At 41.2% G+C, this 26,436-nt stretch overlaps 1 protein-coding gene across 4 annotated transcripts in view; it reads left to right on the plus strand.

The window, feature by feature from the left end:
* ATP11C (ATPase phospholipid transporting 11C) overlaps positions 1 to 26,436 on the plus strand; it is a 244,675-nt gene that overhangs the window by 11,172 nt on the left and 207,067 nt on the right. Inside the window, exon 3 of one of the 4 annotated variants that reach the window (XM_056809271.1) lies at positions 1,313 to 1,426. In XM_056809271.1, the coding sequence (XP_056665249.1) occupies positions 1,400 to 1,426 (27 nt within the window). In that variant the 5' untranslated portion in view covers positions 1,313 to 1,399. Of the gene's footprint in view, positions 1 to 811; positions 1,427 to 26,436 lie in introns of those variants that run through there. The other 3 variants (XM_056809273.1, XR_008914630.1, XM_056809272.1) reach the window with 3 other exon arrangements.

A 26,436-nucleotide genomic window follows, 5' to 3' on the forward strand; every position in this document is an offset into this window, starting at 1 on the left:
AGGAAGGAAGGAAGGAAGGAAAGAAGGAAGGAAGGAAGGAGGGAAGGAAGGAAGGAAAGGAGGAAGGAGGGAGAAAGGAAAGGAGGGAGGGAAAGCAGGGTAAGTGGGCGGGGAAGTGGGGGAAGAGGAGAGGAGGGCGCCAGGGAGAGCCCCAGTTGCTTTTAGGAGTGAGGAGGTGGCTTTTAAAAAAGTCCTTCCACTCCTGATTTCACGGCCCCCTCCCGAATTTGTTTTACTAGACGGAGTCCCCTTGGGCTAGAGTGGGCACCAGGTAGCCCCTCGCCAAACTGAAAGAGTAGGGGCGGGGGCTGGGACTGCCCGGTACCTACCCGCTGGCCCGGGAGTGCGGGACTGGGGGGTGGGGTGGTGTCTGGGTTTGGAAGCTTAATTTAGGCGCCCAGTCCCTCGTAGCTAGACTGGAGTAGAAGACAAGACGACATGGGAAGGCGAGAGGGAGAGAAGAGAGTAATATTGCTCTAAGTCCAGAACCCGGGGAGCTGAGCTGGGTGCTGGGGGATAAGGTCCCCCCCTCCCTTCCCACCATTCCTACTCCCACCCTCGTGCCCCAATTGGGGCAGTAGATCCTCGGTTGTAAAGGCCAGCTAGGGAAGGAGCCCAGAGCACAGGGTTGCGCAGGGATTTGTGATGGGGCAATTGGCTTGACAGAGGCTGGTGGTGTTCAATGAGACTGGGTTATACCTTCCGCTCTCCTCCACCTCCCCCCCCCCCGGCCCCCGCCCCCCCCAGCAAGAAGAAGAGCTTAGTGCTTCCACATCTCTCCCGCTCCGCTCCTCTGGGGACTGCGGGATCTGCCCGGGGTGTGTATGTGTGAGTGTATGTGCGCGGTTCTGTGCGCCTGTGTGAGTGAGTGTGGAGGGAGTGAAGATAAGGGAAAAGAGGCGGGCAGACGGGTGCCGCCCCCAGGGAGGTGCAGGCCTGGGGGTGGGGTGGGAGGAAAAAGAAGGCTGCCGGGCTGCCTGGGAGCCGAAGGGACAGTGCGGCGGCGGTGGCCGCAGGGTGCAGCGTGGCAACGTTGGCAGCGGGTGGTAAGGGAAAAGGAGGCTAAGTGAAGGGACTTAGGGTGTGAGGGAAGGAAGGAAGGAAGGAAGGAGGGAGGGAGAGAAGAGAGGTTTTTGCCCGGCCGGGGCGCTGCTGTCGTTCCTCGGTGCCCGCCGCAGTGTGCTGGGTGCGCGTAGCCTCCAGGCTCACTCGCCCGCTCGCCCGCCCAGGCTGCGCCCGCTCGCTTCCTCTCCCGCACGCCCGCTGGCGCCTCACTCGCCAGCCTACTAGCCAGCGCTCTCATTTGCTCTAGTCGCCGCCGCCCGTCGCCGCCGCCGCCGTCGTGGTCGTGGTGGTCGTCGCTGAGGTGGTCGTTGGTCGTCGCCAGCTCTTCCCCAGGATGATGCGCAGGAACCTCAACCGCTTTGTAAGTACAAGCACTCTCTCTCCCTCTTTTTTCGGAGCGCCCGCCTCGAGGGTGCGTGCGTTTGTTCCGCTTCCCATTTTCTTCCGCCCCAGTCAACCGGCAGACTGGCCGGCGGTCGATTCCGGGTTTTCGGACGGCCCTTGTACCCCTCGCGGCCCGGTGCCCATTTCCTCTGGCCCCTCCTCTCCCTACCCCTGGTGTATCTAAGCCTCCCAAGACAAGCGGCCAGCACCCAGACCAACTCAGGGCGGCCGAGGAACGAGCGGGATCCTGGTTCCTCCCAGCGCCCCGGCAGCGGCAGGGTCTGGCTGCGCTTTGGGCGCCGGGAAGGCGGCCCTCGGGGAGACCGGCCACGAGAGCTTAAGGCGAGCCGCGCGCCACCCCGCTGCCCTGGCTCTTTTCGCCTCAGCCCCGGGCTAGCCCCAGCCGAATATGGCGTTGGAATAGCGGGCAAAGGGTCCTTTTGTTTCCCCTACCGGGAGCACATGGAGGCAGTAACCTCGAGCCCGTAAACCCGAGCGTGGTGGGGACCTTTGGGGGAGATAGGGGTGTGGAGAGCCCGAGAGAGAAAGAGAGACGGAGAGACAGGCTGGTTCGCTGGCTGGGCTAGGGGCAGTCACCCCCCCCCCCCCCCCCCCGGCAGCCCGCCTCGGCCCAATCTGCGGGGTGCCCCTTTCAGGGGGCTGCTTTCACGCTTGGTCAGTCGGGTCTGGGTGCTGTTTGACTGCACTCTCTGTGTCTGCCAAGTGCCAGGGAACTAGGTCTGCCTGAGCTCTGACTGGACGAGGTGTTTGGAAGGAGGAAGCCAGACAGACCTCCCCCCACATTTGACATCCCCCCCCCCCAGTCGCTCACACACACACACACACACACACACACACATACACGCACATACACGCACCACACACCACACACTACACCACACCACACACTCCCCAAAGCTTCCGCAGCCTGTCTGAGCTGGGGGAAGACAGATAACTGACTTTTTCCGAGTAACCTGTTTACTCCTTCAGGATGCAGGGAGACTGGAGCAAAAAATAAACATAAAAAATAAAAAAAAATGTTTTTTTTCTAAAGGAAGGGGAACACTCGACGTCTGCTGTCTGCTTTTTGCAGCAACTTCCATAAATCGAAGAGAGGTGGTGGCAATAGGAATCCCCCTTTCAAATTGGGATTTTCTCCCTAAGGCTAGGGGTTTGGGAAAGAGAAAGTGCCAGACGCTTTGGGGGAACTTGACAATTTTTTCCAGTGGCCTTTTTCAGTTGAAAATGTGCCTGGGATATCTCCTGAGCCACAGTCTGCTTATCACTGGTTCTGTATTCTGAATTTGTTTTATACTATGAATCTGCTAGGATTCCACTAGGCTTTTCGACTTGCAAAAAAATCTCTCCTGGTTGGGGAAAAAAATCTCTTTGCCTTGGGGCGTTGGCATCAGCATTCTGATTGACTGATAGGCTCGATTGATGTCACATAAATGAAATAGGAAAATGGGTTTAAAAAATGACCATTTGCAGATATCAGAAAGGGTTAGGAACCGCCCCCCACCTCCATTAACCTGATCTTGAAATCAATAGGAAGTGAATTTTATTGGGGACTCAATGTGGGATTCCAAATTTAGCCATAACATTTTAAAAGGATCCGATTTAGTTATTTCACACAGATCCTTGTGATCTTGCAGTTTTGATTTGGGGTGATGAAAAAAGGTCAGGGTGCTGAGTAGAACTAATTACATGGCTTCTTTAAAAGGATAATCCTTTTTACATGTGTTCCTGGGGAAGGGGGCTCACACACACACACACACACACACACACACACACACACACACACCCCTCTACTGGAAAATTAATTGCTTTAAATCTGAGAGGTTGACATCCCCAAAAGGGAGACTGGAGCATGTAAAAGCAATTGGCCAAAGCTTTGGCCTATAAAAAAAAATTCCTAATGCCACTCGCCCATTGGGACCTGCATTGTACCATAGCCCACTAATTAACTAGTGCTGGTGTTGGGAGCAAGGGCATGCAGTAGAATTTACAGCAGTTGTGGAGGTTGCCAGCCTGCAGGTTTGGATGCAAGTACGTAGAGCTCAGCCCCTACCAGCAGAGTACCTCTTGCACTCACTTGGAGATGTATGCTGATAGCTTTTTGTGGACTGCATCTCCTTAACTGCTTGGATTTTCCTTTGGGGCCACCGCTATGGTGAGTATAGGTTTTAGCATCTGTGATTTCTTTGGGGTTTCATTTGAGCCCCCAAATGCCAGGGATTTGCATGCCAGACTTGAATATCCTTTAATAGACAGGTTCTGAAGATGGCTTCAAAGTTGCTGGTGGTCAAAATTTTCCCTTCCTTGTACCAATAAACCCAGACTGCAGGCACCCTTCTGGCCTTCTGGTGGAGAGTCTCCCAAGGGTGCTCCTATTTCAAGTCACTGGCCCAGGGTGCGTAATTTTTAGGTTGGACTTTAAGACTTTTCCTCCTACCTAGTTCATTCTAGAAGGGCTTAAATGCATCTGCTTTGCACTTAGCAGGGGGCTTCAATGCTTGTTGAATAAATTGCTGTTGGTGTTAAGGCTTGCAAATCAAACTGGCTTTTTGGTGCATTGATGTGTAAGTCGGAGGGTTTCCTTTTAATGTAGAAGAAGGGATTATTGGTGGCAGTTGGTTACCTGAGCAGCTTTTACATGTAAATCTTCTGTTGGAAGTCACTGTTCAGTAGTAGTCTTTGCTGAATCATCTCAAGACATGTCATTTCTTTACCAGTCTCTATAACTTACATGAAGCAGCAGTTGTTGTTTTTTTCTTAAAGCCAGTGGTCTGGAAGCCCACGTATAATGATGCCCCTCTTTTTTTGCAGGCGATGATGTTATTATGGCTTTCTTTTGGACAGCTGTTAAGGGACAGACCAAATGCTAGAATTTGGTGCAGAATTTTAAGATTAGTGAGATTCTGGTGGTGTCTTCAAGAACCAGAGAGATGAAAGGATCTGAGCACAGTTAGCAATAGTGCCTCCCTTTGTCACTCTCCTTCTGCTGCCTCCATGGATAATAATTAATAAGAACATTCATATCCTGTTTTACTTTTTGCAAAGCGCTACGCATGTTTGAGGCTCCCAACACCACCATGAGTTGGGTGCTAATATTATCACTTCCATTTTACAGATGAAGAAACTGAGATTCAGGGAGGTAAAGTGACTGGCTTAGGTTTACAGGTCTGATACGTTTCAGAAAGAGGGTTTAAATCTTAAGTTGTCTTAACTCTAAACTTTGCTTTTTTCACTGCCTCACAAGTGCCTGGTAAAGATGCCTTATTGTAAAATATATTTCCTTACTGTACGTTTCTTGAAGGAAGTTCCTTTTTGCATTTTTGTCTTTGGATATCCCCAGTGCCTAATACATACATATTAGGTATATAATAGATGCTTGTTGAAATTTTTTCAGACAGAGTGACATCATGAACAGGGGCTTTGCCTTGGAGTCAGAAAGGCATGGGTTCAAGTTCTGGGTTTGCTTAAAATCTGCTGGTTGTATGATAAAGCTCTCTTAAAGATTTGGGATGAGTTGTAGATCTGTATTAGTGGAAGGAATCCCCCCACACCAGGAGTTTCTCACATAGATAGACCCCACATTTAAAAAAATCATAAACTTATTAACAATCTCAACAAATTGGAATAAATAAACTGACAGAGTTCCTATTAAAACCACATGATTGAAATGATTTACATTTTGAAAAAAGAACATGTATAAAAAGAACAATAATAACCTATTGCATTCTCTTCTGTTCTTTTCCATCTGTATGCTTATAAAACTTTACTGCTGCTTAATCAGCTTAATCTTAATCAGTGTGTGCTGCTCTTCTTATTCTCTTTCCTTTTCATCACTTCCTATGAGTATATTTCTTTTTATTTTTCACATTTGTTATTTTTATGGTACAATAATATTTCATTTTAATATTAAGAGACAATTTATTCAGTTATTCTCTTGTTGGGTATAATAGTTGTTTAGAATTTTCCTCCAATATATAGCTATAGTTCTTTTTGAATAGATACTATCATTAGACCAGAGTAGCCAAACACTGGACCACAACATTGCCTAGTACCTCTGGGACTCAGTTAAAATGTGATTGGGAAATATTTGATAAATTAAATACAAATATAGTAGAATGTAGATAATGTCAATATGTGGTTTTCTAAGTCAATATGCAGCCTATAGGCATTCTTCCTTATGTATGGTTTTGTGGTCCCCCCCCCCCCTTTCTGTCTGAGTTTGTTACTACAGCTGTGGGCAATATAAAAGTTTAGCAGGATCCTTGGGTCCCCATTTACTTACAGTGAGCTTCCAGATTGGTTCTAGTAGATTGCACCACTTCACAATTCCACCAACAATGTAATAGTGTGTCTGTTTTCTCACTAATGGCACCAGAAGTAGATTTCATAATTTTTAAATATTTAAACCAATTTCTTCCTAGGGTGTAAGGTGGTGCCTAAAATTTTTATTTCACATGTCTGGCTATCAGAGAGCTGGACTAGTTTTTCACGTGGTTATTGACAATTTGTGTTTCTTTGAAAATTGTGTTCACTTCCTTTGATCATTTTTGAATGGGCATTACTGCTGTAAATTTGAATCTTCATAATTTTTCTCTGATGTGTCATCATAAAGGGAAGTTGACTCTGGAGCACAATAAAGAAAATGCCTTTTAGATCATTCTACTGTAAATAAGAATAACATGGAAATAAGTTTTGAACCATGATACATGTATAACCCAGTGGAACTGCATGTCAGCTCCAGGAGGGGGAAGGGAAGGGGGGTGGGAATCATGAATCATGTAACCATGGAAAAATATTGTAAATTAAAAAAAGAAGAAAAAAGAAAGTACCTTTTAGAGCTTGACTAGGTGGATATTATCAGTTTTGTTTCTTGCAGTAGGCCCTTCTGTATCCAATTAAAAGTGAATTGGCCCTTTTTCCTAAGCCTTTAAGGGAGAGCTGTTCATTCACAGATCATTGATAGATCTAAATAAGGATTCTCTTCCCCCACATCTTGAATTTTCTGGATGATATGATCATTTCTCTGCCTTGCTTTTGGCCCACCTTCAAACATTGTGGAAAACGCTCGTGGAATTTTGTGGTTGGTAGGTTAAAAAACATTTATATTTCATCTTTTTTTTCTCTTTAGTATATTTAAGAATAAGCTTCATGGCTGCAACATTGACAAGATGCACCATATCGACTCACTTCTTGGACAAGACAGCTTGGGTAAATTCCAATTTACCCAGAGTGATTAGAAAATGGAATGCTTAACAAAAGGATTACTTATATCAAAGAATTACAATATAATAAAATAGCCTGTTAACTCTTTGTGGGACCCTTCCTTGGGCTTCATTTTCCTTGAAAGGAAGAAGGTTCCTTCCAGGTGATTTGTCCCGTGCCATTCTACCTCTTCTGGGCCTCAGAGGCCTCATCTGTAAAAAGAGAGAAGATTGACTTAAGGTCTCTTCTGGTTGGAAATCTGCTCTCCTAGTCTATTTTTGGAGATTTCAATAACTTTTTTAGTATTTAATAGTACTTCAGGGTCTTTGCTTTGAGATAATTTCTCATCATAGTTACCTTGAGAAGGTACATTGCAATTGTAACAGTTGATATTTATATGTGGAAACCAAAATTCTTTGAGGTGAGGTGATTTGCCAATGTCTTCTCCCCACTGTGTAGCATTTTTTTCACCCAGAAGGAGTTTAGTAAGTATTAAAATTTAAATCCAGCCAAGTTGGGGAAATCACTTGGTGCTGACCTGTAGCTTCTGATAAACAGTAAAACTTGCTTAAGGGGGAGCTAGTGGTCAAAGTAAGTTGTTTTTAAAATTCTGCTTCTCCTCAATCTTAGGAAGCTTATTATTTGCATTGCTAATATAAATCACTTAAAAAAAGTGAAGTCCTATGTAAATGTAAGCTATTATTAATAGAACAATTGAGCAAGTAGTTATTGTCTGTAGCTTTTCAAAGACTAACTGAATGTTTAGCCCCAACTGTTCATTCTGTGCTTGTTTGTGCAAATGGACCATTATACCTGTGAGGCTGGGATGCAGGGGAAGGTAGAGGCTCACTAATAGTCTGAGTCCTGGAGATCACTGACTTGTGATGGGTTCCCTGTTATCAGGCTGTATTTACATGACGACAAAATAACCAATCCATCCATTCAGTCAGCCCCAGATCAATACTTGGAAGGAAAAAAATCAGCCAATCCCATTGCTCTCCTGAATGGATGGGTTAATCCAGTCAAAATGCTTGATTCTGTGGCCCTTCAAAGGCCCAGCCAGCCAGAGAACATTCATTTTCTCTTGAAGAGAGCTGCTGAGAATAACTGTTAAAGGTGCAGTGAAATTTTATATTTGTGTAGTGCAGTGGGAACCATAAGTCCTTATGGATGTTAGTTGAGCTAAATCCAGAGAGATTGAAATTATTCTCTTAAAGAGATCTCACAGATCAGAGGTTTTATTTTGAGTATTAATTAGGCTATTAACATTTTTTTCTTCCCAATATAGCTTATAAATCATTTAAGAGTTGGGAAGCCTTCTTCCCTGTTTCTGCCAACATCCTTTCCTTTTACTTTATGGTGTCAGAATGTGTTTGCGGCTAGTGTAATTTATTTTGAGGCTCTTAGGCACCAGTGTTTTCCCAAAGCATTGCTTCTCACTCAGTCCTTCTCAGAGAATTCAGACTATAGTCTTATTTATGACTATAAATGCCCTGGCTGTAGAGGACATGGGAAAGACAGCCTGGTTGAATTGAAGAGAGTGAATAGCACAGGCCCAGTCAATACAACCAGTAATACTTGGAGTAGGCCATATACACTTCAGGCTGGACTTCTTGCCAAGGGACAGCTTGAAAGTAATGTCCTTTCAGGGCACAAAACACTAGATGTTTTAAATTAGAGGAGAAAAAAACCATGGACAAAGGCTTTATTCCACAGCAATCCAAGGCCAGAGCCAGCCTCTTTGAGGCCATCAAATTTGTTTTCTGTTTTCAAGTTTCTTGCCTTGGTCCTGGAATTCATAGAACCCAATATTTGTTAACCCTTTAATGTGGTGAGGTGCTGAGGCTGCTAAGTCAAAATCCAAACAGCTTGCCCACACGGGCCTATATTTCACTTTGCTTAATTTACTGCCCTTGAATGTTAAGGGGAGGTACCAGGCTGAGAAGCTGAAGAACTTGGTCTGAGACCCATTTGTACTGCTTACTAGCCAGGTAGCCCTGGGTACGTCTTATTAGCTTCTTTTTCATCTGTCAAATGGAGATGGACTCTTGGGAAGACCTAGGTGGAAACCTCCCAGCTGAGCTGCATATCCTGAGCCTGTCTGATGACAGACTTACTATTTAGAAGCCAACTAGGGAAGTTTGGAGACCAGACTCAGCACTACCTTGTTGAGCACCACCCGGGGTGAAGATGTGATTCCTCAGATTATATACATCTATGCTTACAAACACGCACATATTTACAGTACATACTCGTGGTATCGCACAAAGAGAACCTGTCTCCAAGCCTGAGTGGCACACCTGCTTTCAAGCCTTTTCTCTGACACACTCGCTGTGAGACCCAGGGCAACTTGTTTAACTCACTTTGCCTAGCACTTGCCACTCTTCTCTCTTAGAATTGATACCAAGACAGAAGGTAAGAGTTTCCAAAACAAAAACAAGAAAGTGCCAGGCTTCTTAGAAGAGGTAGTTTCCTCACCAGGTTCCTCACCCTAGGGCCAGTCTATCTATATGTCTGTGTCTATCTTTCTATCTATCCCTATCTTATATTACCCAAATCTATCTGTGCATCTCTTTTTCTTTTCTCTCTTTGCCTATCACTTTACCCTTTCACAGTCTCTATCTTTATTATCTAGCTCACTATCTGACTTTCTACCTCAGTCTATTTCTCTATCTCATTATATTGCCATCTATCTCCCTCTATCTCTATCTGTCCATCTTTTTCTTTCTCTATATCTTTCTCCCTGTATTTATCTTTCTATAAGCTCACTTTCTTAATCAGTATCTCTTTATCTATCCATCTATCTCACTATCTCTTTCAGTCTTCCTCAATCTCACCTACCTAGTTTATTTGTCTCTGTCTCATTTCTATCACCTTCCTACCTATCACTTTCTCTGTCTCAGCCTATCTCAGTATCTATTTATATCCATTTTTCTGTCTATCTCTTTCATCTCTAGTTATCTATCCATCTCTCACTTTCTCTAAATCTCTGACTCTTATCTCATGCTCTGTATCTCATTCTATTGCTATCTCCCCTACCCTACCTAATTAATTTTTTCTCTCATATATTTTATCACCTTCCTACCTACCTATCTATCTCAGTCTCTCTTCGTCCCTCTTTCTCAATATTTATCCACTATATCTTGCCGTTTATCTCACCTACTTACCTACCTACCTAATTTACCTGCCTCTTTTCTCTCATCTGTGTCTGTCACCTTCATACTTACTTACCTTTCTCTGTCTATCTTGCAACCCCCCCCCCAGCATGCTCTAGAGGGGGTGTTCTGCTTTGGTAGAGGGCACACTTTCGCTTATAATTAGAGATTCTTAAATATTGAAGTAGAGTACTTGGGCTTTTGGGGGCTTTTCTTATATGAAAACTATTTAAAAAGCCCCAAAGCTTTGGGCCCCCATGTGTGCCCAAAGTAGTGAGTGTCTTATTAAAGCCTTAGTAGTAAGTGTGCATTCTTTTTTTTTCCTAAACAAAAACCCCTTACCTTCTGTCTTAGAATCAATATTGAGTATTGGTTTCAAGGCAGAAGAGTGGTGAGGGCTAGGCAATGGGGGTTAAGTGACTTGCCCAGGGTCACATAGCTAGGAAGAGTCTGAGGCCAAATCTGAACTCAGGACCTCCTGTCTTTAGGCCTGGCTCTCAATCCATTGAACTACCCAGCTGCCCCCTGTGTGCATTGTTTTCATTGAGATCCTGCAGAGTCAAGGACACCACTTGTGTCTATGATGTTGCAACTGGATAATTGAATGGCATTTCCCTTCAGTTTGCCCTTGAAAGCCACAGTAGCAATCTGTAGTTTTATCTAGAGAAAGGAGGCAGTGCAAGGGGTGAGGACTTTAAGAGCTCAGAGGTGGAAGGGACCTTAGCCATTAGTTAATATATTCCTCTCATTTTGTGGAGGTTTCTGGACCAGCAGAATGACTTATCTAATGTCATACAACTAGCTAATAGCAGAGCTAGAATTACCTATTCTGATTTTGAATCCACTTCTTTTTGTACCACACAGAATTGGCAGTTTTATCTGTTGCCATGCGAACTTCTCAAGCCTTGTCATATATTCTCTGTTAGAATGTCTTTGTGATCTGGGGTAATCTAGTACTGCCTCCTACAACAAATGAAAAGGTTTTATTGTTTTTTTAAATTGATTTTCTTTCCAAAGAATATCACTGGTAACAGCCTTCCCTTGTACCAAAGAAATAACAGATCAACATATTGGTCTTGTCTGACTGTATGCCTTAAAGAGCAACCTTTTTGCTGAGAGAGAGGGGAGGAGGTTTTCTTCCCCATCAGGCAGATGAAGTTGTGATTGGTCATTGAGTTCATCAGAATTCTTGGATGGTTTTTCCTTCTGTTATTGTGGTCATTGGGCACATTGTTCCCTTGCTTCTGTTTTTCTTGCTTGGCTTCTTCAGCTTGTCCTGAGTCTTCCCAGCTTTGCCTCTTCCATTCATATACCCTTATTTGTTCAACCATCTCCCAATTGATGAGTACCCACTCTTTTATTTCTTATGACAAAAAGGGTTGCTATAAATATTTTTGCACTATGTATAGCAAATTGTCAACCTTTCTGGGAGCAAATTGATGGCCTACTTGGAGAAACAGAATGTGTTGACGTCACTCCATGAAAACATCAAAATATACTGACCTGTTTGCTGCCCCCCCCCCATGCCTCTGTATCTCCCACTTCCATCCTTTGCATAGATGGCCCCTTGTGATTGGAATCCCCTTCCTTCTCATCTCAATCTTATTGAGTCTCTGACTGCCTTCAAATACTAGCTCAGGTGCCATCTCCCACAGGCTGATTTTCCTGATTATCTGGGTTATGAATATTTCCTCTTTCCTGAGATTATTTTGTATTTACTTGTCTGTTTACATATCATATTCTTTCCTCCTCCCCTAGGATCTTAGCTCCTTGATGGTAGGGATGGTTGTATTTCATCTTTACATCCATTGTTCCTGGCACATCGTAAATGTTTAATAAATCCTTGTTAAACTGAAATGGATCAAATCTGTGTTTTCTCTCTGGAGCACCACCCAGGTATGATTTCCCCCTCTTTTTACACTGCCTTTGGTAACAGCTTTGAATCTCTGTCTTGCTTCTTCTTAGGCTCATCACTTTATCATCATAACCCTTTGGTCTGATCACAGAATCAGTGATTTAATACCCCCAAGGCATCCAGTAGATAGATTGAAGAGGATGTTGTCCTGGAAGATGAGACAGCAAAAAGATGAGCCCCAGAGCATAGGGCCTGTAAGTTTTAAGGGTTCTGTGATCATGGGTAAGTTACTTTAGATCTTTGGGCCTCAGTTTCTTCATCTGTAAAATGAAGAAGGGAAAGGATGAGATGATTTTGATCCCTTCTGGATCTAAATCTAGGATCCTTCGGCATTTGATTTTTCTAAGGTGGCAGGTAGCCAGCCTTCCATACTGAGATCACCTAATGAAATGAGTAATTCTTTTATGACTTGGCAGAGAAAGACTAATAGAAGCTGTATTCCAGTAGTGAATTCCTTAGCAGTGCAGGAATTCTTCTGGTTGACAGCAAGTGGAAACTTGGAGAGGAAGGTCAAAGGAATTGGGAACAGCTGGAAAAGGCCGATTATACAAGCTGTTCATACCTTATGTAAACTGTATAGGTGCTTTGTCTCCCTGGGGGTTAATACATAGAGTAGCTAATGTAGATTGCATCTCATACTCCAGCATACAGGTTGCTCTAATGTTTCTCTTTTGCACATCTATTCTTTGCCTTTCAGCTATCCTTGTATTGTGTTTAAAAAAGAAAAAGAAACCAAACCCATACCTGGCATGTTGTTTTCATTAGGGGTCCCATACATGTAAAAAGATAACTTGGGGAGATTAGGCTTAGATAGTTGATAGATTGGTTTCTTCCCTTTGTTAATTTTATTGAAAAGAATGGTTTAGACACCCCTGCTCATCTTGGCTCATGACCACACATTGTCATAAATTTCAGTATTTCATAGCAGCTTCACATTATCTCATTCCTTTTCTTCAAGTCCCCATCATCAAAGATCTTTGTTCTTTCATTCTCATTTTTCCTCTTGATTGTAGTTAGTATGCACTATATTCTTTTGCTTTTTCTTCTTTAAGTTATTGTATAAATGCCTTTCCATACTTCTTTGTATTCTTCATATTTCGTCTTCATTGCATCATTTTAGAATTGAGATATCGGGGACCAAATTATTCAAACATCCCCCTCTGCCGTTATATACAGGTACTTGAGTTAAATTTAAGAAGGGGGAGTACTTAAATTATGCAGCTCAAATAAAATGACTTTTAAGCCTATGATGGGGGGGGTGTGGTAGAAAGAGGAATTTTGGATTGAGAATAAGAAGACATGGTTTCTAGACCTTGCTTTGTTAGTATTGAAAGCAAGGTGGCACGGTAGATAGAGTACCAGGCCTGAAGTCAGAAAGACCTGAGTTCAAATTTAGGCAAAAGACACTTATTAACTGTGTGACCCTAGACAAGTACCTTAATCACAGTGTGCTTCAGTTTCTCCATCTGTAAAAAGGGGATGATAATAGCACCTACCTCCCAGGATTGTTGTGAAGGTCATAGGAAATAATTTTTGTAAAGTGCTTAGCATAGTGTCTGCCACATAGTAGGTGCTATCTAAATATTAGTCGCTATTATTTTTATTAACTAGCTATATAACCTTAGGCAAGCCATGGAAGCTTTCATTTATTAATATGTGAATGAATGGTGAATATGGGTAAATGAATGAAGAACTCCTAAGAGCCTCAGTTTCCTCTCTAAAAGGAGGGACTTAAGGGGGCATCTGGGTGACTCAGTGGATTGAGGGCCAGGCCTAGAGATGGGAAGTCCTGGGTTCAAATATGACCTCAGACACTTCCCAGCTATGTGACCCTGGGCAAGTCACTTAACCCCCACTGCCTATCCCATACCACTCTTCTGCCTTGGAACCAATATACAGTATTGATTCTAAGGTGGAAGGTGAGGGGTTAAAAAATAAATAAAAGGAGGGGCTTAGATTAGCCATGCACCTTGAGATCTTTTTCATCTTCTGTATGTATCCATATATGTGCATGCCATCTCCCTCAGTAGAATATGAGCTCCTTAAGAACAAGGATTTCATTTTTTTTGTCTTGTATTCCCAGTGCCTAGTAGAATGCTTGACATGTAGGTAGGTGTTTAATATCTACTTCCTGCTTAAAGTGCTGTGTGTTGATTGTCCTATTTGCCACTGGCACCCTTGGATCCTATTCTTTTGTAATATCCAAATATACATGTGGGAGATTTTTAAGGTCTGGAATTAGGCTTCTTTCCCTAAATGTTTTTAGGTCATTTCCTTTTCTTTGATATAGTAAATGAATATACTTAGATGCTTTATTGGATTTGGGATCTGATCAGTGTGAGTATTCCATTCACTGTAATTTGTAACCTATCCATCCATGTCTTTCCATAAATCTTCCAAGAAAAAACCACCAGACAAAGCTGGCTTGTAATCTTTAGAGGATCCCAATGTGAATGACCATATTAGTACTCATTCTTGATACATAACCAACCTACCTTCTTTTCTCCTCAACAGCTTTGACGGTGCCTTTTATGCCATTTGTATGAGAGTCATCTTTGTTAATATGCTATAACTACTTACACCCACCATGCATTGCTCCAATTGCTCTTTGTATCACCAGCAATTTTTATTCCTCTGAAATTGTGGTGTTTTGTGATTCACCGGGGGAATATCAATGTAAGAAGTTGTACTTTGGCAACAGGGTGGAAGTTGGGCTGGTTGAGTGTGCTCTGTAGCTTCCCAGATGCCATTCAGTCCACTCTCCTCCCCATGGTCCACTCTGGGCCCAGTTCTTTGTCCATTTCTAGGGTTTGTCCAAAATAGATGTCTTGATGGATTCACACAGTCCATGGGACAAAAAACATTTTCTGGGAAAAAATTCTTAATCCACATAGTGTTGCCTGTAATTTACTAGACCAGTCTCTTCTGAGTGATCAGGAATCTCTTTGAAGAGTCCTGGGACTATTCTAGGTCCAATGAAATGATTACAATATCACTTACAAAGGGACTTCTGGAAGACATGATTTGTAAGGAAGCCCTCGCCCTTTTGGATTCTGGGCAGAATATCTTCTGGTATGGTGGCATTTACCTTTGACCAATGTGTTTCTCTTTTGTATGTCTTATATCCTATTGATAAACAGATGACTGTGAAGCATCTATCCCTGTGGTAGTATCTATCAAGGAACAACCTTGTATATTCCTAACATATGCACAGGAGACAACTTGTCAAAGGAGAGCCTACATTTTCTTCTCCTGAATCAAAAGCTTTTAGAAATAATTAACAAATGAAAAAGAGAATGAAATCTTATTTTTTTTGGTCAGTTGTTTGACTGTGAAGGTACGATCTGTTATAGAAAATCATCTCAGAAAGCCTGCTGGTGTTATCCTTTTGTTTTCATCAAGGATACCCCTGACAATGTGAAGAGATCACACTAATAACAATTGCCTAGAGATAAGAATGTTTTCTGGTTTGTAGTTTTTGACCCTATTGTCAGTCCCCCTTTAGAGGGCAGTAATGCCATCTGTGAGCATTTTTGCTCACAGATTTGGAAAGATTTGGAATTTTTCTTTCTTTGGAATATCTTGAAAATTAATTCTAACCCTCTAGCCCTTGAGTACCTTTAATATTATTTTGCCTCTAGAACTGGCTTTTTCTGTATTTTGTCAGGTCCAGGTATCCTTGCTGACTTCATTTTATTGAGTTCTATCCTTCTTACATATGTTTTCAGTCAAGCCCAATTCTTTGTGACTCCATTTGGGTATTTTTTTTCTTGGCAAAGTGGTTTGCCATTTCCTTCTACTTATTTACTTATTTTATAGATGAGGAATCTGAGGCAAACAGAGTTAAGGTATTTGCCCAGTGTCACATAGCTAGTAAGTGTCTGGGGCTGGATTTAGAATCTTCCTTACTCCAGGCATATCCACTGTTCCACCTAGCTGTTCCCCTTACATTTGTATTTACTATATAACGCTACAGCTAGGTCACACAATAAATAGAGTGTTAGATCTGGAGTCAAGAAGGTCAAGAAGATATGTCTTCAAATCTGCCCTCAGACACTAGCTATGTGACCCTAGGAAAGTAATTTAGCCTCTCTCTGCCTCAGTTTCTTCCTCTGTAAAATGGGAATAATAATAGTATTTATTTTCCCAAGGTGGCTGTGAGGATCAAATGTGACAATATTTATAAAATGCTCTGAAGACTTTAAAGTGCCATATAAATACTAGCCATTATTGTTAGTATATTACATATTGAATATTAAGCTATTAGGGACCAAATATGGTAGTTTCACCGTTGTGTAGGGTAATAGATTGCCATAAAAATTCTGGGACATCTGCTCTATTTTTCATCTCTTTGCTGACCTTCCACTTTGATCTATGTGTGTTCTTGGAAAGATCTGGCTGTTAGGTTTCAAGCAGAGAATTTTAGGATTGGGGAAAAAAAGAACTTAATAAGGGGGTCCTGAAAGATTTCAATGAAAATGGCATTATGTAAAATGTATTCAACTGAAAATTTTAAATAGTTCAAAGCCAAACAGAGATCCTAGTGAGGGACACTCCACTGGACACTTTTCAGATTTCCATCAAACCATTAATGGCTGCCTTTAGTGTCTAGTCATTCAGCTAGTTGAAAAATCTTATATGATCATGCTATCTTCTCGCCTAGTAGGGTCAAACTTATTTAGAAATGGTGCCACTAGGATCCCTGTGAATCACACACCAACTTATAAAACCATATAGGTTTATATTTCTATTAGTATATCAACACATTACATTCAGATGGGAACTACATTTTAATCAGATTTGGGCCATACTTGTCAGTGTTGCCATGTATTTGACACCTCTGATATAGCCTACATCTTGTCATTTTGTCTATGGGAATAGCCTGAGAAACTTTGCAAAATGCTTTTCTAAAATATCTAGATAAGATAGAGCTTTAGTATTTATCAGTCTATCAGTCTCACAATCCTGTCTAAGATAAATGAGGTTATCTTGTCATGCTATGTTCTTGGTGAAACCATGTTAGCTCTTTGGAACTACTGATACCATTTCTAGATTTTCATTATCTATCCTCTTAATAGATTCTGGTCCTTTGCCCAGAATTGAAGTAAAGTTTACTGACCCATACTTTGCAGATTCTATCATCTTTTTTTGAAAATTGGGGCAATTTTGCAGTACTTCTACTCACCATCATTTTTCTAAGGCTCTCAAAAGGTGGCTTACTGATCATACCTGACAGCTCCTTAAGTATCCTGGGAGCTCATCAAGGGCAATGAGATACCTTCTTACTAGCCTCTACTTTTCTTGGTTATTAAGGCCCTATTAACCATTTTGTCATATTATTTCCAGTCCAAGGATTCTCTTTGGCAGATACAACAAGCAACATCAGAGTTGAACAGCTTTGGCTCCTCTTGATCAATCAGCCTCTCTGATCAGTAATTTTTATCCTATTACTTTGTTGGGGAAGGGGTTTAATTGCAGTCTTCAAATAAGGGAAGGGTTATCATGTGGAAGACAGAATACTAGACTTAGTCTCCACTTGGCCATGGAATACAGAAGCAATACAATAGATGGAAGTTATGTTGAGGCAGATTTCAGCTCAATATTAAGGAAGCACTTTCAATTTAGAATTGGCAAGCTAGGTGGTTATAGAATACTGACTAAGCTTGAAATCAGGAAGACTCATCTTTATGAGTTCGAAGCTGGTTTCAAACATTTACTGACTGGGTGACCTGGACAAATCACTTAATCCTATTTGCCTCAGCTTCCTCATCTGTCAAATGAGCTGGAGAAGGAAATGGCAAACCATTCTAATATCTGTTCCAAGAAAATCCCAAATGGGGTTATGGAGAGTAGGACACTACTAAACATCATTTTGGCTATAATACCTGCCAATTAGTATAGTGGGTTTGAGAGTTCTCCAGCCCTCAGGGTGATAATAGAGAGAATTTGTGTTTCAAGTAGGGGTTAGACTAGCCCTTTGAGGTTCCTTCCAACTCTGAGATTCTCATTTTAGTGGCCTTTTCTTAGAACTGCACCTAATTATGTAATGAACCTACATTAAAATCTTTTCCTTGTGGAAGTTCTATGTGGCCCAGTAAGGATATGGGAGGCATTTAAATTCTTCTAGGCCTTTAGCTACTAAAAAACAAATGAGACAGCCAAGGCATGATAATCCTTCAAAGAAAATCCTAACACCACCCCAGCGAGTATATTGGGACATAACTACACCCTATAATGTTGACTGGTTGGCTGGTGGCCATATGAACTCCAAGCCTGCAATTATGCTAAAGTAGTATATGCCCTGACTTGTGCCTTCCGCACTTAGCCATTTTTAGGTGGATTAATGGGCATGAATAACATTTTTCATTCAAACGGTATAGTTGTACTCAAAGACTCAGAATGCCCAGAGCAGTGGGTGAAAGATATGAACTCCTATGGCACATCTGATGTATCGGGCTGGATGGAATGAATAATCCCCAGACTGCTGGGGAGTCAGAATTGTGCTTTGGAAATATGAATGGTTGGTGGAAAAGGAAGCCTTCCAATGAGAATCAATGTTTTTCTCTGCTGTCTGCCTCATTTTCTTTTCTAACTTGCTGGATGTTTGGAGACAGTGAAATTGTAATACCCAGCTTTCTGGGGAATGGTGGGCATCCTCATAAACTAGATTTCCCTTTATATATGTGGTCCTACAGCTATCAACAACATCTGGCATGCCCAAGAGGTGGACAGAGACTCAGACCAGGCTATTTTTCTATTTGGGAGACTGTGCTGGTTTCGATTTTTAAAACATCTTTTTTTAGCTGCCCACAAATGAAATTCATTTTTCCTTTTCCCATTATGACACAGGATAACTCCAGCTTGGCTGGCCTTGCCAGTCCTAATCGCTTTATGGTATGGCTTCTGCTGATTTTGTAGGGGGAGATGTAATGGTATATCAGCCAGTTGGGCTAGCTCAAGCTTTCTGTTCTACAGCCCTATTGCTAGGGCCTGATCATCATCATCTCTGCAGCTCTAAATTGGTCCCATTAATAGAAAAAGGCAGTGCTACGGATAAGCCCAAATAGCAAGTAATCAAAAATTCATTTCTACTTGGCTTTGGAATACATTTTTTCATTTGATTATCAGGTAGTCAGATAATCTGGGACTATTTGAGATATTTCCAACTCATGAAAGAGGTGGGAGCAGGGAATCCCTCCCCCAGCCCCATAGATCTGGAAGCTAAGGGAGTTACTCCTCCCCTCTCCACCTCTTCCCCCCTCCTCTTCCCTCAGGGAATGAGTTTCCCTAGTGGTGAATTAGAGAGGAAATCCAAGTTCTGGAATTTTTCCCTATGCTGGCTATATTATTTCTAGCAGCTGGTGGCAAAGTTTTTGACAATGAGGTATGCCATTGGAATGCATAGCTTTTTTAATAAGGATCTTATTGAACTATAATCATTTGTTAGTCTGAAGTACGCTTTTTTGCTTAAATTAATCTGCAGTGCCTGTCAGTCAATGATAATGTGTTTGCATCCCCCCCCCCCCCCATGATTTACATTTTGCCTTTGGACCCTATGTCTAGTGGGTATTTTCAGTCAATGTAGTCAGGGCCTAGGGTCTTTAAACTAACAAATTATCATCCTTCACCTAACTACAAATAGAACTCCAATGAGTGTGCTAATTGTGATAAGACCAATAGCTAGTTATACATTCAGGAATTGGGTCCTAAATTACAGGAGATCCCTGTTGTGGAAGAAAATCTTTGGTTAGCGTGAATTAAGACCCTGAGCCTCCTGTATAAATATTGACTGAGGGCAGGCCCTTTGTAGGAAATGTAAGACGTATAATTTACCCAGTTGTGAAATTTAACCACTTTATCTCTTACTAATGACAGTAATAGACTCTCCAGACCTCTATTTAAACAAATACATTTTCCTTGACCATAGAAATGTAAACATGACCCTCATTAATGAATCCAACCAAAATGATTCTTTAAATGTACAGATGTATTTTATATACTATTATGTCTCCAAAATTTGGCTTTGAGCTAATCTCCTTCAAATGTGATTTCTTTATTTCCTGTTTCTTCCCTGTCAGAGCCATCTTCCACACAAAATTAGGCAGCATAATATAAGTTGAGAGATAGCTGGCCTGGGAGTTTTGAAGGCCTAGGTTCAAATCCTGTCTATGATGCATACTGACCATGGGCCTCTGGATGAGTCATTTAAACTCTCCATGCTCCAGGTAATTCTTTTTAAGACTAGAAGTTGCAAAGAAGGCCCTGTGCTGGCAGTCCTCATAGGGGATTCTCAATACCAGTGGAATCACAAGTTTTCTCCAACAAAGCTCCTACTAAATCCCATAGGTCTTAATTTGCATTTCTCTAATCACCAAGGACTTAGAACATTTTTTCATATAATTATTGATAACTCTGATTTCTTTATCTGAAAACTTTTATTCATATCCTTTGGCCATTTGTCAATTGGGAAATGACTTATATTCTTATAAATTTGACTTCTGTATATTTGAAAAATTAGTCCTTTATCAGGGAAATTTGTTATAAATTTTTTCCCAGTTTTTTCTTCTAATCTTGGTCACATTGATTTTGTTTAGACCAAACTTTTTATTTTAATAAAGTGAAAGTTATTCATTTTACATCTTGTAATACTGTCTATCTCTTGTTTGGTCGTACATTCTTCCCTTCTCCATAGATCTGAGCGGTAAATGATCATATTGCTTATAATATCACCCTTTACATCTAAATCATATGCCCATTTTGATCTTATCCCAGTATAGTATGTGAGATATTAGTCTATACCTGATTTTTGCCATACTATTTTCCCAGCAGTTTTTGTCAGATAGTGAGTTCTCATCCCCAAAGCTGGGATCTTTGGGTTTGTCAGACTTACCCCTAATCTATTCCATTGATCCATTCTTCTGTCTCTTGGTCAGTACCAGACTGTTTTGGTGAATGCTGCTTTATGGTACAGTTTGAGATCTGATACTGCTTGGCCATTTTCCTTCACATTTTTCATTAATTCAATTACCTTGATATTCTTGATCTTCTAAATCTCATAGGTCTGTCAGTGCCATTATACTACTCTAAAATCATTATTGTTGTCTTTTTGTTGTTGTTCAGTTAATTATTCAGTAGTTCAGTTTAATTATATATATATTAAAATTTTTTTTGTTGTCAGTCGTTTCAGTTGTGTCTCAACTCTTTGTGACCCCATTTGGGGTTTTGAGATACTGGAGTGGTTTGCTGTTTCCTTCTCCAGCACATTTTACAGATGAAATAACTGAGACAAAAGCTAGTAAGTGTCTGAAGCTGGATTTAAACTTGAGTCTTTCTGACTCTGGACCTGGCTATGTATCCACTGTGCTATCCAGCTACCCCCCAAATCATCAGTGGCTTCCTATTGTGTCTTTTCCAATGGTTCTTCTCCATTTTGGGGTCCTGGACTGCTTTTGGCAGACTGGTGAAGCCTTCTCAGAATGATGTCTTTAAATACATAAAATACTTAGGATTACAAAGGAAGCTGGTTATATTGAAATATATTTCTCAAAATCTAAAAAAAATTATGGGATCCCAAGTTAAGAATCCCTGCTTTGGAATAAAATACAAAATTCTAAGTTGGACAGATAAAGTCCTTTACTATTTAGCTTGCCTTGAACCTTTGCAGTCTAATTTCTTCTCTCTTCTTTTCACATACTCTGTTTTAGTTAGACTAATTCTATCTCCCATTTCCATGCATAAGCTGTTCCCCATGTCTGGAATATGTTCCTTTTTTACCTCTTTCTCCTAGCATACTTCAGAGCACAGCTTCTACACTTCATCTTTCCTCATCTTCTATCCATCCTGAAATGACTTTTTATATGGTTTCAATTTACTTTTCTTGTATGTCTTTGTAGGTATTGTTTCTTTCTAAGTGGAATGTAACCTCCCTGAGGGCAAGAAATGTTGCATTAAAAATTCTCTTTATTCATCTTTATATGTGTTGTTTCTTCCCAAGTGGAATGTTGTGGGCAGCTGAGTGGCTCAGTGGATTGAGAGTGAGGCTCAGAGATGGGAGGTCCTGGGTTCAAATTTGACCTCAGACACTTCCTAGCTATGTGACCCTGGACAAGTCACTTAACCCCCATTGCCTATCCCTTACCACTCTTCTGCCTTAGAATCAATTCAATACAGAAGGCAAGGGTTTGAAAAAATTACCACTCCCGAGTGGAATGTTGTGCTATTGTGGGATTATTGTGTTTTTATCCCCTTACCTAGCACAGTACCTGATACAGAGTCAGCTTAATAAATGCTTGTCAGTTATTTTTCAAATTCCTGCTTAATATCCCTGTGTTTCTGGGACCATACAATAAGTGTTTCTTTTTATTTTCCTCAGTGGTCAGGAATCATGTGTTGCTTTCAAAATAAATGAAGAGATAGTAGCTTCTCAGCAATCTAGGGTGAGGCATTCTGATGCATTAACAAATGTATCAGTTTGGAGGGTAACTAGCTGATGGGATGCTTGGGTGCCAGAGGAGGATTCCAGTGCTCCTCTGTGGGATAAAACTATCACTGCTGACAAATTAGAATGCACTGGGAAGGGTCAGTCCCCCTTGATTCTGCTATTAACTTCACCGAAGTTCTATGTCTGACTTGAGGACAATTTTTTAACAAAGTCTTTTCCTTCTGATGACTGTTGAGTGACTTGTATGAAATGAATTATTGGGTTCATGCCAGTCCAACAGGTCCTCCTGCCTTTTATTCATTTTCTTTCTGACAACTTCTGTAGAGACAACAAGATTTGAATAGTGAAAGAAACTGAGTTTGGCTTCTCTCAAGCTAAGCAAGCCATCAGAAGACCTTTAAAAATGAGAGCCTGTTTAATAGAAACACTCTTGATTTTTAAGGATGCCCTTAGACTTTACAATCAGCGATCTGCTTTTCTGAGGGGCTTGTTCAAATTAGGATCCCAATATAGACCTGGCAGCAGTTTTTTCCCAGCCAGTGAATACTTGATTTGGGTGCTGGACTGAGGCCTTAATCATTTGTGGGAATCAGTGTGTGGAACTGACTTGTTTTAAAATGAAGATGTTTAATCAGTTTAATTCTTATTTGGGGCAGTTAACACAGCCTAAAGTGTTTTTTTGCAATGCTGTCGCAGCCCAGCTGTTGTTCCCTGCTCTTTCCCCAATGTCCAAATCTTTTCCTGTTGACTCCCAGCTCCCCCAGGATTTTAATTGTCCACCTGGCTAGAACCTTTGAACAACATTTGGCAGATGAACTGGCCTAAATGTTTCTGAGCCTGGCAAAAAGTCACCTGTTCAGATGACTTTAAATATGCTTCTGCTTCCCTGCAGAGCTTCATTTGCCAGAAAAGGTGTAGCCCTAAAGTAATCTCTTCCTTCCTTCCTTCCTTCCTTCCTTCCTTCCTTCCTTCCTTCCTTCCTTCCTTCCTTCCTTCCTTCCTTCCTTCCTTCCTTCCTTCCTTCCTTCCTTCCTTCCTTCCTTCCTTCCTTCCTTCCTTCCCTTCCTCCATCCAATCCCTCCTTCTTCCTTCATTTCCTTTCTTCCTTCATTCCTCCCTCCTTTTTTCTTTTCCTCCCTCCACTGGTAGCAGAATCAGGCATAAACTAGAAAGTAATTATTCTAGATGAGGTTTCTGAGATTTGAGATACAACAATCCCTCACCTATCATGGGAGTTAAATTCCAGAGATTACCACAATAGGTGAAAATCTGCAAAGTAGTGACATTATATTTATTTTATTATTTATATACATTTTAAGACTTTATAAACCCTTCCTACTCTCCTATAAACCTTTTCCACACTCTTATTAACCTTTCTCAAACTTATAAACACTGAACCAATCAGTGTCTAGGATAGAGAACACAGCTCTGTGGTTGGTTGCCTTTCATTCCAGCAGCCAATAGTATGCCGTGTACAATCTAACATTGGCAAACTTGTGCAAGCAGTAGTGGCATACTGCATTTCCATTATGTACAATATGTTATTCATCCACAAAATCCCACCATATAGGGAAAACTCTGCAATACAGAATTAGATATATTTCAAAAAACAACTGGCGATACAATGAAGCCACGGTAAGTGAAACATGATGTAGCAAGGAATGATTATACCTTTGAGAGAACCTGTTTTTTTATTTTCCATAAACATAGGGTAGCTTAAAGTTTAATAGTTATTTGGTTAGTGAGCTAATTTAATCTTAGGTATTGTCAAGATGTATACAGGATAAGGACAGCTAGTTGGCTTAGTGGATAGAAAGCCAGGCCTGGTGACAGGAGGTCCTGGGTTCAAATTTGACCTTAGACACTTCCTAGTTGTGTGATCCTGGGCAAGTCATTCCTCAATATCCCTGTGTTTCTGTGGTCCTATTGTGTTTCTTTTTTATTTACCTCTTTTAATTTAAGTTCTTCTACCTGAAATCAATGCTCAGTACTGAATATAAGATGAAAGGTAAGTGTTTTTAGTAGAATTCGGAATGAGAGACAGCATGGTACAGTTGAGGAAAAAAGCATGCTTAGTCAAAATACTTGGGTTTCAGCAATGACCTTGGGCAGTTTCTTAAACCTCTGGAGCCTCCGTTTCCTATTCTCTAACATAGGGATGATAGTATTTCTGTTAGCTTCCCAACAGGGGTGTAGGAGTGTCAGATGAGGTCATATATATAAAGAACTTTTCAAGGTGACACCCATTATTACTCCTCTCCAACCCAGGGAGCACATGAGGATACAAAAATAATATAAAGAGTCCCTGCCGCCAAGCAGTTTATATTCTACTAAGGGGATCCAACATGAGAACAAATAGCATATCAAGGATACCCTGAAAGAATTCTGGGAAAGACTTTTCACAGGAGGTGCTCCTTGGGCTGAGCCCTTTAGGGGGCCAGGAATTCTCATGATGTGTTTTAAAAGTGATAATGCTTGCCAATCGACTTGTTTCCTGTCCTGGTTGTGAAGTCCCATTTTTTGTTGTGCTATGGCAGCATCATGGAAGGATCTCAGCAGCTAGATCCAAAACTTATACCAGTACAAGAAGTATCACTACAGTTTGCCATAAAAGTAAATGTTCACCAGGTTTCCTTGAAGATCTCTAGTGAGGGGAAAACTGTTAAAGTATACTGGCTCTGAATTCCCTCTCTGATGTTTAATTGCCCTCAGATCACTTGACCTTCTGAGCCTGTGTTTTCTCATCTGTGCAATGTATGGGTTGGGTCCCTTCTGCCTCCAGGTCTGGGATCCCACATCTTTCTTATCAGGACAATCACCTTTTTATTGCTGGAAGCCGGGCCTTCTCTTAGTGCTGCCCAAGATCACATAGGCTTTTTGGGGCACCATATTATATTATTGTCTCATGTTGGGCTTTCGGTTCACCAGAAACCTCAGTTCTTTTTCAAATAAGTAGCTGTTCAAGAAGCTGATTTCTTGAACCCAAGTATAACACTTCTACATTTTGTCCCCATTAAATTCCATTTATTGAATTCATCCCAGTGCTGTATGTAGCCTGTCCCCAAATGCCAGTTCCTTTCTTTTTTCTCCATACTTCTGCCCCAGCTTGAAACTGGCTCCAGTTTTATGAGTTAAGGAGTTTTGACATTAGGTAAAAAGTACCATTTAGCAACTCAATTTCGAGGATATATATTTATGTGGTTATTTCTCTATAACATTCAAGTAACCTAGTCACGTGGTATTATTTGAGGCCTACTCTCGATTTCTTTGCATAATCTGTATTGTGCAACCTTTGGATTTTCCTTCCATCCTTATCCCAGCTCAGGAATATAAAAGGACAGCTAAGATGTGCTTAATGGGTTTAATAAAAGGATGGTAGTAAGTATGTTGAGCTACATTTTGCTTTTTCTAAGAAAATCACATATCTAGAGGTTTGGGAGTCAGGAGATCTGGGCTCAAACCTAGCTCCTGAACCTTACTAGTTTTATGATCCTGGGAAGAGACTCAGCATTAATATAGTACCCACTATGTGTGAGACCTTCTGCTAAGCATTTGAAAAAAAATTTGATCTTTTTTTATTCTCACAATAACCCTGTGAACTAGATGCTCTTATTACCTCCATTTCATAGTTGAGGAAACTGAGGCAAACAGGATAAATGACTTGCTTAAAGTTACACAGTTATTAAGTATTTGAGGCTAGATTTGATCTCAGGTCTTCCTGGCTCCAAGCGCTATGCTCTATCCACTCTTTCACCAGTTCTTTCTAACTAATTGCTTGCTTTCTGTCACTGAGCCTTAATTTTCTTCTCTGTAAAATGGGAATAATAATGCCGTTAATGCACTTATTTCCCTGGGTTCTTACAAGGCTTAAATGAAATAATGTATGAGAAGCAAAGTGTGTGTGTGTGTGTGTGTGTGTGTGTGTGTGTGTGTGTGTATGAACATAAAATGTATATAAGGCACCTTTAGTCTGTGGAAATGTCAGTCCTTGACTATTATCTATCACTTGGAATCCATAACACACTAAATTTGTTAACTCATCTAATGGGAAGGAAGAGCAACTTGCCTGGAAGTTAGGAGAGGTGAGTCCCAGACTTTGATCACTTGGGATCTGGATATATGGCCTTAGGAAAATCACTTGATCTTTTTTGGAGCCTTAGTTTTCTCATCTGTTAAATTCACCTTTTCACTGCCTGGCTCAGAAGATCTGTAAGATCTTCTAGCACTTATATGCTAAGATTCTCTGATCCTTAATG

Source organism: Monodelphis domestica, chromosome X (assembly GCF_027887165.1).
Source record: "Monodelphis domestica isolate mMonDom1 chromosome X, mMonDom1.pri, whole genome shotgun sequence".
In the NCBI taxonomy this organism is placed as follows: Eukaryota; Metazoa; Chordata; class Mammalia; order Didelphimorphia; family Didelphidae; genus Monodelphis; species Monodelphis domestica.